The 13,059-nt window shown below is 30.9% G+C and overlaps 1 protein-coding gene across 2 annotated transcripts in view; it reads right to left on the bottom strand.

The window, feature by feature from the left end:
* Nucleotides 1-3,905: 3,905 nt before the first annotated feature.
* LOC129797988 (acetylcholinesterase) overlaps nucleotides 3,906-13,059 on the bottom strand; it is a 33,143-nt gene continuing 23,989 nt past the window's right edge. For both annotated transcript variants that reach the window (XM_055840915.1, XM_055840916.1), the window contains exons 6-9: nucleotides 10,963-11,112; nucleotides 10,722-10,885; nucleotides 10,477-10,652; nucleotides 3,906-10,377 (exon numbers count right to left, since the gene is read on the bottom strand). In XM_055840915.1, coding sequence (XP_055696890.1) covers nucleotides 10,247-10,377; nucleotides 10,477-10,652; nucleotides 10,722-10,885; nucleotides 10,963-11,112 — 621 coding nt within the window. In that variant the 3' untranslated portion in view covers nucleotides 3,906-10,246. The remainder of the gene's footprint in view (nucleotides 10,378-10,476; nucleotides 10,653-10,721; nucleotides 10,886-10,962; nucleotides 11,113-13,059) is intronic.

Below are 13,059 nucleotides of genomic sequence, written 5' to 3' on the forward strand. Positions count from 1 at the left end.
CCCCGCAGATTCAAATCCTTCTGTAACGACTTCTTTATAACATAAACTACTCATAGCACGTACTCAAGAATCTGCGGAGTGTGCGAGTCAACTTCTCTCGGCCACTAAAGACCTCGCGGGTGCGAGTGAGAGTTTCAAAAATTAGCCCTCACAAATTGCTTCGCTTTTTTGTTACTTTTTGCTCTATACCTTTTGTTACTTTTTACCCCAAGTGGCCATTTTTAATAAAATGATTTCTGGAGAAAAGAACTTTTGTGAAATTCTAAAATAGATAGCGGATTCGTTTTCAAAAAATTCAAATTGTTTAGAAAATATTCACCAATGCATCAATTTTGGAAAATAAGTAGGTAATAATTGTTAACTTCTGCAAGGAAAATATTTCAAAAATAGGGCTAAAAATTTCGATATTTTTTATGTTCTAAATTCCTTGTTCGAATTCTAAGAAACTTACGACATTGAAGAAGGTCTATGGAGGCTATCTATAGAAAAAAATTTGAGCTGCTATCTTTGTTACCTTGGAAGATATTGAATTTTGAATTTTTCGATTTGTGACTTTTTGCCCCAGTCTCCCCTAAGGATTGGTTGAATGTGGTCGACGACTGGGTGAAGATGTGTCGTATAGGCTGTATGCTCTACTAGCTTACGTTTTACCTAAATACAATCTATTTTTTTTTTTTTTGGTTTTTCTTTTAGCCTTTCAGCAATTTAATAATTAGGTCAGTGAAAATTAACTTTAGAAAATAGGCAAAAAAAGAAATATTGAATTTTGAATAGTTAAAAATTCTTTATTCTTTTTTGTGGATAAAATATTAATTTACTATTTAAAAATGTTTATATCAAATAATAAAACAAATCTTTAAAAAACAATTTTCAAAGAAGAGATCAAACAATAGAATTGTTTATTAATATTACTCGACAATTTGCTGAAGCAATTTTATTCTCTGTTTCACTTTTGTTTACTTTTTTCCAAATATTTGAAATCTTCGCAGATTTTTTTTTGTTGAAAAAGTTTTCAATAAAAATATTTATATAAATTCACTGAAAAATAACTATGGTTAGTAGAAAATTCTAAGCTTACGAGACTTAAGAGAAATACCTCAATTTGATGCAACAACTAATTAACCTAATTAACCTCACTTTTAATAAACTCTCATTCATAATTTTTGTAGTCTTCATCCATATAAAGTCATGTCATGAAAATCCTTTTAAAATTTGTATTCTGCCTAATTTGAATTTAAAAAATAATAAAGTCTGGACAGTCCAAATTTTTGTAGTCAACTGATGGTTTCTTATGTGCTGGACACACTTATGCCCTAGACACACTTTACGACTTAAGCCGAGAGACGACTTAGTGGAAAATGATGGAAATGTAATTTGACTATTATTTCTAATATAATTACGCTAAGCCGTTTCTCGGCTAATCCTCAGGTCTGTCAAGGCCCTTACAGCTAAAGTCCAGAAATGACAAAGCTCGGTTATAGCCAAGTTAGTTGCCAACACATTACAAAAGGGGCTTATCATTCACTGTGACTCATAAAACATACATTTTGAAAGCCACAAAACTAAAATAGGAAATGATTTCTCTTGAGATAAGGCAAGATTGCAACTTTTCCGATAATTTTTGTGCCATTTTTTTGCAATTGATTTGAATTCTGAGAACGATAAGGACTCTGGTCAATAATCCTTAAAAAATACATAGAAATGCTATTGTTTATTATAAACTGTTGTTTTTTGTTTTTTTTTCTTGAATAAATTTAATAATATCAAATATTTTAGTAGTAAATAAAACTTCTCGACCTATTTTTTACTCCCTTGAACTTATTAAAAAAAACATATCCATAATTAAATCATATTTCTTTGAATTTGATTATGAAACCTTATACGCCTTATACAAATAGTTTTAATAGTCTTAGTTTATTTTATACAAAATCAGTCTAATACTAATGAGTAAATAAAATGAATCAATGAATGAATGAGTAGATTTTAGCGAATTCTAAATTAGTCATAATGGTAATTAATAAACGAATCAGTTGGAAAACATAGAACGCAAAGAAAAAAAGAAAATGACAATGAAATTTACCATATAATCAATTTATATATTCATGTAACTAATAATTTTGAATATATTTTTATGATATTATTTTTTCACATGATTCTTTTGGGGCTAAAGGTCAAACTACTAACTGCAGAGCAATTCCAAAATTTTGTAGATTTGTACCTGAAAATGTGCTTGAGAATTTTCATTATTTTTGGTATTTAAAAAAAGTAGCTGAGAAATTTATTATTGCTTCTTTATGTGCCTCCTATCTGGCACACCTTTTAGTTTTAGATCAAGCAAATTTCATCAAATCAAAATTATGAGCACTTTATTATGTTTTGCATATATTTATTCCACTCTTCAGCCCCAAATTGAGTTGAAACAAATTAAATTTGTTCTGATGTTTAAAAGAAGAGGAAGAGTGCGAGAGAGTAGGATAGACATATACAAAACGTTTAAGGAAGAAAAGGAAGTAAATTTTGATTTCACAAAATTTTCTTAATAGGAAAGGAGTGACTGAGCCAGTAATTCCTTAATTTAAATTTGGATTCTCAAAAAAAAGTCATATTCAAATTTTTAGTTTTTCTTAGTTGTTTCTCAAGAATCTCAAAAATCTCTGTATTCTGTCAAAATATATATATATTTTTTTAAATTAAAAATTCAAAGTACGGACTGAAAAATGCCACTTATACTCCCAAGCGATTGAATTTGAGAAACTTCGCTGTAAATGGAATAAAGTAGGGGAGACCGAGGCAGACTAGCCACCAAACGAAATTTTTAATTGCGTATAATTTGTACAAAAAATGTTTGTATGAGGCTGATAAATATTTCAATGAGTAGGGTAAATGTCCTAATTCAAAACCATTTCCAGTCGCTTTAACTTTGACAGAAGATTCAACACATTAAGTTCAATTTTTTCTGAAAAGAATTACATAAATTTGCTCCTTGACTCTTCTAGAATGTTACTGTTTAGTGAAAATTCTTTATAGATATAATTTGAGAACTTCTGAAATACAAGAAAAATACGCGAGTGTAAAATGCTGCTATTGGAAACAAATTAATCCAAATGAAGACAAGGGAAAGTTTCTAATTGGAGACAAACAGTGTAAGTGAAACTGCGAAGAAAGGCTTCCAAAACCTTGTTGAGTTGCTCCTGAGTGCAGGATTTGTTCTTATACCTGGTCTTTTCTCCTTTCCCATCTAAAACAAAAAGAAAACCTCTCCAAAAAAAAATCATATTTCCGGGGTTTCCTATTGAAGCATTTGCAGACACTTCATAAAATCCCCTTTTTGTTCACGAAATAGGTAATTATTTCATTTGAAAACTTCACATACCGTTAACAATAAAGATTAGCACTTAATTTAACTAAAATTAGCCAGAAATATGACATAAATGTTAAACAAAATGAATAAACAACAGTCAATTTATTGTGTTTTTCATTGGAAAACATGGTCGATCGATGAAGAATTCAATGTTGAAAAGGTACACTTTTAATTTTTCTGAGAAATTAACAAATTAAAATTTGTGAATATGAATGGATTTTCGCTTTATTTGGAGCAAAATTAACTAAATAATGAAACTGAGGTATAGAAAATATATAAATATAATAATTTAGTACTGTATTTATCGTGAAAACAATGACGTTTCCATTTGGAGTAGCCAAAAATTTCCATTTGGAGCAGGTTTTGAATTAGCTTAATTTACCCTAGTAAGAAGGGAAGTATAATTTAGAATAAAGAGTGGTTTCCTCAATATTCCTTCGAAGGCAAACTGTAAGGTATCTTTATCTAATACTATACGTAGCTAATTCTATCCCGGTCTCCCCTACATGGAATTAATTATGTACGAAAGGGTAAAAAAAACAACTTTTTTTGCAGCAATTGGCTTTTGACTTTATTTAACTACCATATTTATTAAACTCTGATATGTTTTGCACAACATGGACAAGGTAATAATTATGCATTTTCATCTAAAAGACATTATTTTTCTGCTTATACAGAATTCACACATAAAGTGAGTATTCTCCGTCAAAAATATGTACCTTAATTTATTTATTTTAATCACCAAAAATCACTTTTATTATTTGTTTTTTTTTTTAATTTTGCATCCTGATAACTCTGCTAATTAAATTTTGCCACATTGTGATATTTTTGCAAGGAGAGGAAAATGGTTTTATGGTAGAATAGAGTCTATGCTATTTTTGCAACTCAGTTCAGGAACCAATTGAACTGAGGGCGAAAATTTTGGGGGCAAAAGACTCTCTTCTTAAGCATTTTGACCTCATGAAGAGATGCACAAAATTTGAAGTTATTTAATATAAATTAGTCCTTAGATTTATTCTAACAATTTTTTCTTCATTTTCTTTTGTCATTTTTTTTTTAGATTGTCTGTGCTTCTGCAGAACTACTTTTTAATGCGTTTTCGTGAGAATAATTATTTTTTTTATATGGCTTCCTCTTATAGATCACCATCTAAAGCACAAATTTGAGGCTTCTGTAACACATTCATTTATAGATTTTCTTTTTTATCTTATATACCTTATCATGTAAGTTTTATTAGTAGTTTTTTTTCCACAATTAACCTAAGTTTCTCAATATTTGTTTTTCTCTTTATAATACGCGCTTTATTATCTCTTCTATTAGAATGCTATATATTTTGCTCTTTATGGGTAAATCTTGAGAATATTGATTTTTAGTTATCTGTCTTTTATATGGCTATAAAACTCGTTAAGAGACTACAGTTAATATTTTTTTTATATGCTTCTGGTTTGCAATGATTTTTTCTCTAAGTGGTTTTTTTTTCAATCTCTAGATCTTATCTATTAAAAAAAAAACGTAAAATAAAATTTTATATCTAATGTCAAAATCTTTGGTTTTACTAACCAATTCATCTCATAAACTGATGGGTGTCTCTTTTTTTAATAAATTGTCACGTGAAACGGACGCTTTCTATAAGATTTCAAAAACACAATTTTTTACGCATTTTTTTTTCAAATTTTTTCCACTATATCTAAGGTATAGAAAAATGCAAAAGTATCATAAGAGGTAAATTTTCTTTTTTCTTTTCTTGTATAGAAATTGTGACTCCAAAAAGTATTACAAAAATTGATCTTACGAATCTCACTTTTCTTTTTTTTTAAATTACATCTACTTCACATTGATATTTTTTTTTTGTATAATTTAAAAAGTGTACAGCGACTTTTGTGCCAAATTTCGTAAAAATATAACTTTTTATTCCTTTCTTATTTTTTATTTTCTTTCTCATCTGCACACACAATTCTTTTTTTCAATTTTGTTTTTTTTTGGTTTCTCTCGTTTGCGTCGTGAAACCTACAAAAATGCTTGAAGTTTTGAAATTTTCGAAACTGCTCGCGTTGTAATTTTGCGTGTCACCAAAATGTAAAATATAATTTTGTGAAAATTAAAGATTAGGGAATCCGTAAGCAGTTTCGTGCACCTAAGAGACTCCAAATGGAGCCTGAAATTATACCAAAAGACACGATAGTAATTTTGATAACTAACAAATTAGATTAACATGAATTATGTTCAAGATAGAGGTTATTTTGGAATGTAAGGTTATGTTGGACCTAACCTAAAAGGAATTGGAAATATTTATTGTGGCAAATTTTATTAAGATATTTTTCAGCAATGTGGAATTGGTGGTAATTATTTGATAGACTAAGGGGCATGATTTTTCAGAAATTCTTAGAAATTCTCATCCCAGAGGTTATTTTACAATTTTAAAAATGTTTACAATTTGGCTTGTAGGCATGTTTCTGATATAACTAAATTCTTCTTTTCTACTTTTCCCAAGAAATACTTTTTTCATTTAAACATCATTTGAAATACCGAATTTCATTGTCTTAATTTTCTCAAGAGTAGAGTTCGGAATGTGAGGTTATGTCAAATTCGTCAAACTTTAAAAAAGATCTAGAATATCTTGTGTTACAAAATAGCTTAATATCTGAACTATCAGTAACTTAGCTGGAGCCTCAGTGAATCAGTTGGTAGAGTAGTGTCTCTATAACTGTGAGGTCTCGGGTTCGAAACTCGGCAGGTGCAGATTTTTCAGCAGCCGTATCGAATTAGTCCAGAGAATGGATGAAAAAGTAATGCCAATGCATTGACAATGAACCGCCTAAACAAGAGAGGTTGGTACAGAAACGAGATCGGCCTGAAGAGATCTATCGATAAATACACATTCACTGCAACTGATCCAACCAAGGCATACAGAAGCCAAGATATGGAGCTGGAGGACCGCCTTATGGGTTAAGATAGAATGGAATAATGGGGAGTGCATAATGGGCCCAAATAAGTGGCCTGGATGCAGTGGAACCGATAAAGGTTTAAGCCGACTCATAGACAAATCTTAAATCCTGACTTAGCTAACCGGTCGGTTGCATCAACTGCTACCGTACGTGCATTTCTTTTGTATCAGCGTTTCGCGCAAGAGGCGACAACGTTTGTATCGTTGCTTCCGTTATATGCAGATACGACATCTGTCGATGCAGCCGATATATTGTCACAAAAAATATTTAGTATGAATTGACACAATAAAAATCAAATTCGCAGCACAGAAATTTTAAGAAATCAAACAAAGATACTTTTGTGGTTCTAATTTATCTACATTGATATTTTTAAGGTTAAAAAGATATCTAATTGCAAAAAAACGTAGCATAGCCATACATAGTTAAACTACTTGAAATATAACTTCCAAAATTTATATTATGTGTTTACGTTTTGAGGTTATGTCAAGCATAACCTCACATTTAAAAAGAACCACATTCACGGCGCACTATTATTTTCTCATTAGGATTTCCAACTTCCTCTAACGGTAGCCCTTGTAATGTTTTTAGAGGTTATATAACCTTTACTTTTTCCACATTTTCCACTTTTGTGAAACCCAGAGATTTCCTTATGATTATGAGGCTTAATAACGCCATAAATCTAAATGTAATTAAATAATTAGTCCTTTGAAATATTTTACTTTCCTCGCGTTCTTTGATTGGTTAGATCTTTGAACGCTTTCGTTCGCTAACCATTCACAGAATGTGATGGATGTAGAAAATTTTAATAGAATAAATATTTAATTACATGTGGATAAATCTTTACTGTAATATTGCAAAAGAAAAATTTGGATAGATAAAACTGTATTTTTTTTCTTAAATTTAAAATATCTTAAAATTTTGTTAAAATATTTCAAGAGTTTTCTTCTTCTTAGTTTAATCATCTCCAAAAATATACTAATACTTTTGAATAAAAGAAAATGTTTTTATTCTACAAGTTTATTCGGAAAAGAATATCTTAATAATGTATCTGCCACGAATAAAACGTCTGGCTTTTTTAAGGTTAGGTCCAGCATAACCTAATATACTTCAAAATAAATTTCTAACCATATAAAGAAATAAAGATCAATACTTATGGCACAGTAACCTCTCAAGACCTGGATATTCATAGTTTTTGGTGCCCTATTCGAAAATTCTTGTATTGTTTTTACAAATTCTAAATTGACTATCAATCATCTTCTCCATGGAGAAATATAGAGTGTATAATACTTCTACAACTATTGTGATTATTACACCACTATACAGTGCGAGAAGCCTTTATAGGGCCAGAAGATTTCTTTTGGTATTACTGAGAGACTTTTGACTCATGTGCAGTTTTTTATTTTTTAGAAATTCAACAAATTATAATAGCGGGAAGTGGGGCACATTTGAAATTGGGATTTTTCACCTATTTTTAAATAAAATTGAGTCTTATCGTGATATAATTTAGCTGCATAATCAGATTGAGAAGTTAAATTACATTGATATGGCTCAGTTCCACTTAAACATAGGAGAAAAATTCCAAATTCAAAGGTGCCCCACTTCTCCCTACTTTTAAATATGATCGAGTTTTAAATACTTTAAGCTTTTAAATGAAGGGAATTATTTAACGAATATTAAACGAGCGAATTAACGAGCGAATTATTGAGGCTGATTTTACTACCTTTTGGGAAAGTGAGGTTATGTTGTTCCTAACCTCAAACAAGTCAAAGGATATTTGTTAAACAAAGAGCCAAGTATTTTTGCTTATATTTTTGATTTTTTCAATTGATACAAATCCAAATGTCTCTGAATGAATTTATTACTTTAAGCTTTTAAATGAAGCGAAATATTTAACGAATATTAAACGAGCGAATTAACGAGCGAATTATTGAGGCTGATTTTATTACTTTTTGGGAAAGTGAGGTTATGTTGTTCCTAATCTCAAACAAATCAAAGGATATTTGATAAACAAAGAGCCAAGTATTTTTGCTTATATTTTTGATTTCTTTAATTGATATAAATCCAAATTCCTCTGAATGAACTTATTAATATTTTTAAATGCATTGTTAATCTGTAATATAGATATGTATCTGTATTTATTTATTTTGACATTAGTAAAATAGATCATATTAAATCTAACCTAATAAATTAAAACACAAACTATAAAATTGTTCTGACAAATATAGATTGTGTTTGACGGAGAAATTTTATAGTTTGCATTTTTATTTTTTAGGCTAAATTCAATATAACCTCACTTTTTCAAAATAATCTCGAAATAACTACAGTAGAGTTCCTCAAATTTGAACATTTGGGGGGTATAGATGACATTTCTCACTCCTCAAATTTGAACGATATTTTCAAAAACGTAACGGAATTCATGTGAAATTCACCTTCCCTAAATTAAGATAAACAACTTTAGAGAATATAATCAATGTAATTTATTGTGAAATAAATAGAATTTGTTTCGGAAGTTAATATAATACGATAATATTGCGGAAATACCAGAGAAAAATGGCACTCCACGCAAAACTTTCTTCACATAACCTCAAAATTTACATTTTGAACTCAACCGTCGTTCAAATTTGAGGAGTTCAAATTTGAGGAACTCGACTGTAAATACAGACACCGATCTAGATTGATACAGATTGTACTTAGAAGACACATTTTAAAGTTTGCGTTTTCATTTATCAGATCATATTCAATATAACCTCACTTTCTCAAAATAACCTTAAAATAAAAGATTTTGATCAAATAGCTTAAAGTGAAAACCTTCAGTAAAAGTCTCAAGAAAAGGATATTGAGCAATATTTGGACATTTTCTTACACAATAAAATAAATATAGTTATTAGTAAATTTCTATCAAAGGCGTGTGAAAAAATAGCATGTCCCTATAAATACCTACCGCATTGTAATGCAATTTTTTCAATAATTGGAAATTTTCTTCAAAATTTGCCGTTTACAAAATTCATTTTCTTTGGGAGTATTAACTCTTCAATTAGTTTTCTCTAATTTAGTAAATATATATAATATCATAATATGATATGTATTAAAGCCACAAGCATACAAAAATAGTATTTGATCATTATTATTCCATCAAAAAATACTTCATTCAATACATTTAAAGTTTTTTTTCACATCTTCATATTAGGCTTTTCATTTTCGTCTCTTCCTATCTTTGGCAATTGGTTTTTATTTTTGTTTATTTTAATATTTTTCATTTGGTGAAAAAATTTCTGGTGTATAGAATAGAGACCACAAAATAAAAGTTTATTTATCAATCTGGGGAGATTTTAATCCACTATATTCACTTTTAGGTTAATTGTTTTATTTTTTAGAAAACACTTTTTTTGCCATATAAATATATTCACTATAAATATGCTTCTAAAATCTCTTTTTTCGCCCTCAAATAGTTTAGGAACATAAAGCATTCTTTCCTCTAGGTTTTTTTTTCTTTAAATTTTATTATTAATATAATATTCTTGTATTTTGTTTTGTTCTCTGTATATTAGAATTATAAATGTGCAATCTCTTTGTTTTATGTCTCTTCTGTCTACTTGTGCGCGTGTACATTTTATCTAAAATAATTCCACTCTCTTAAACAGCAATGTTTTTTTTATTATTCTTTCATTAAATTGTCCTATAAAATACTTTAATATGTTTCTTTTGTGATATGTCTCTTCGTGATATGTATAGAGATTCCACTATTATTAATTCCTAAGCTAAACTTCTTTCAAAATATCTCAAGCCTCTATCATCTTTTCAAATATTTTCTTTCAAAGTTTTTTTTATTTCTTTTTTTTTTATTAATATACGTATCTTCTCCCTCCCAAAATATTAGTACCTACAAATTCTCTGTTTTGGGTGTTTTTGTTTTAAGTAAAATTTTCGTCTTTGAACATTGTTACCACTTGCCCAAGTACTCACTTGCTGTGACAATTAATGCTCCAACAATGCACATGGGAAATATCATAGGCCTTTCAGCTGATGAAATTGTGTTGACGTCAATATTCAAGTTTTCACACAAATTTGGTCCTGAAAAGGAAGAAGATGGATTATGAGTAAAAGGATGTCCCATGGGGTATTGACAGTACACCCCCCATGGGGTAGGTTTATATAGCAAAAGACACTCACTGGCCCAACTACGGAATTTGGGCAAGAAATGATTCCAAAAAGCACAAGATGATGACATTGGACCACGTCCAAATTTTTCCGTTGATAATTGTTCAGTTCCTTCGGCATTGAATATATAGTACAGTGGATTGTTCTTACTATACTGTGGCCATGTTTCTCCTTCTAAATCCGGTATTCTGCAATATCAAAGAAATGCGTGAATCCTTTGATGTGTAAATTTTTTTTCCTCAAATAGGCAATTTTACCCAGTTCTGGCAAATTCAGTAAAAGCACGCAACATTTGAGTACTAAGTGCTCGTTCACGTTCACGATACTGTAGCGAATGGTTGAGAGGCTGTCCAAAGATATATTCAATTTCGTCACCATGCAAAACACCCATCCATTCGCCCCAGAGAGAAGTGCTAGTACGCTAATAGAAGTTTCATGTAAATATTTTATTTTTAATCCTTTAATATTTCAATGCAAAATCAAAATTAGTAAACTTACATGAGTGAAATAGTAGTAGTACACTGAAGCCCCTTGTTGAGCAAATCCTTCGGCATATTCATTGGTGGGACAAATGAAGAAATGATCCCCAACGGCTTTACTAACTTGCTGCTGATTTTGATTATCATTGCCACTATCCCAGCTCGTATACTAAACAGAGAAAATCAATAGAAAAATATAAATATTTAAAGTAATTCCAGCCATTATTTTTAATTTGTGAGAAATCTTAAAGTTTTCCGTTATTAAGAGGCGTAATTTGAATTTCAATTTTTTAATGTAAGAGTGTTGATTTTATTCAAAATTGAGAATGTTTAACTAGGTATAAAAACAATATTGATGAGAGAAAATTAAGTTTAAATGAGAAAGACAGCCCTAAAGTTCAAGAACGTCAGATATATTTGAAATCGTGAAATTATACAAATTTTGTATTTAAACCAAAATATCAAGGATTTGATTGAACTGGCACAAAAGAGATATATGGGTGAAATGTAGACCAGAATGTTCTCTATAATTTTCCCATAGAACATGATCTCATCGATTACTCAGAAGCCAAGATAATCGAGGTTTTTTGTTTCTTAACTCGTTTTTTCATCCAGAGTGCCCCAAGTAGTCATTTGTTGAGCTTCAACTATTTCAAAGAATTGTTGTATTTTGTGGGACTTTCCATTTAAAACCCTATTTTAAGTGTCTTTGTGGAGTAGAGGCAGTCAAATTGGCATCTGAGTGATTTCAAAGCGTTATTATGGGAAAAATCAATTTTTTCACACTTAAACGGCAAAATCGGAGTGATAGCGTAGTCTGAGCGGAAAATGATGTATGGACGAAATGTAGAGACAAATGTCCTCTAGAATTATGTCGAAGTAATCATCAAAATCGGTTCAGCGACAGTCGAGATAATTGAGGTTATGTGATATTGAAATTGGTTTTTCGACTGTGGCGCCCCTGGTGTTGGTCCCACGAAGTTCAAATATTCTAGAAAGTTGTAGCATTTGGTGAGATCTTTCGTTTAAGCCCTCACTCATCAAAATCGGTCACATAGAACCGGAGATATGATTTTTTGAATTTTGTGAACTTTGACCCCTCATATCTCCGGTTCTGTTTTAACCACAGCGCACATTTGCACCATTTTGGAAACGTCTTAGACTGGACTACGACATACTAAAATTTCATTAACTTGCACAATGCCGTTTTTGAGAAAAGTGACTTTGAATTTCGATGAATTTTGACGCTATCACAGCGCCACCTGTGGTGATTTTTTGAACTTCCATCTGAAAGTGCTCATCGAGACGAAACCAAAAAGGTAAAATTTAGGCCGCTATGTTAATTAGAACCGGAGGTAGAGGCCGGTCAATGTTCGAACTTTGACCCCTTATAGCTCGGGTCAGGGGTTATGGATCTACTTAAGGTTTTTTTTGTTTGATAGGTATAATCAACGGCTACAACATACTAAAATTTCAGCCCGATTGCATAAGGAATTTTTGAGTTATTTAACTTTTAAGATTTAAAAATTTTCTTTTTAATAATAGCGCCCCTAGCGGTGGTTTTATGAACTTGCGATGTTAGAAGGAGAAGTGGCATTTCATGAGAGCTTTCCAAAAAGCCCTCATTTTTTAAATTATGACAATTAGAACAGGAGTTATGGCCATTTTAAGAATTTTTTTTTGGACCCTTATAGCTCGGGTCAGGGGGGTCGGGGGACCTTAAGTTTGGTATTGATGGAAAGCTCTAAGGCCCAGCTATAACATACTAAAATTTGAGCCCGCTCGATGCCATAGGGGCGGAGCTATTGAGAAAACAAAAAAAGGGGGGTCTTCAAAATGGCGGAAGGAGGGGTGGGGGGTGGGGGGTCAATGCACCAAGTTGCAATTTTCATCCGATATATAAGCTTTGCCGAAAACCGCAAGTCGATATCTTTTTTAGTTTAGGAGCTATTAAGCTCCAAAGAGCGGCCGGACGGCCGGCCGGCCGGCCGGCCAGCCGGGAACTTAACTTAGCCCCCCATATATTCGTGATCAGGAAGTGGCGAAACACATTTTAGCCAAGTTTGAGGTCGATCGGACGACATGAAATTTTGTTAGGATTATAGTAGGTGAGATT

The sequence above is a fragment of the Phlebotomus papatasi genome, chromosome 1 (assembly GCF_024763615.1).
Source record: "Phlebotomus papatasi isolate M1 chromosome 1, Ppap_2.1, whole genome shotgun sequence".
NCBI lineage: Eukaryota > Metazoa > Arthropoda > Insecta > Diptera > Psychodidae > Phlebotomus > Phlebotomus papatasi.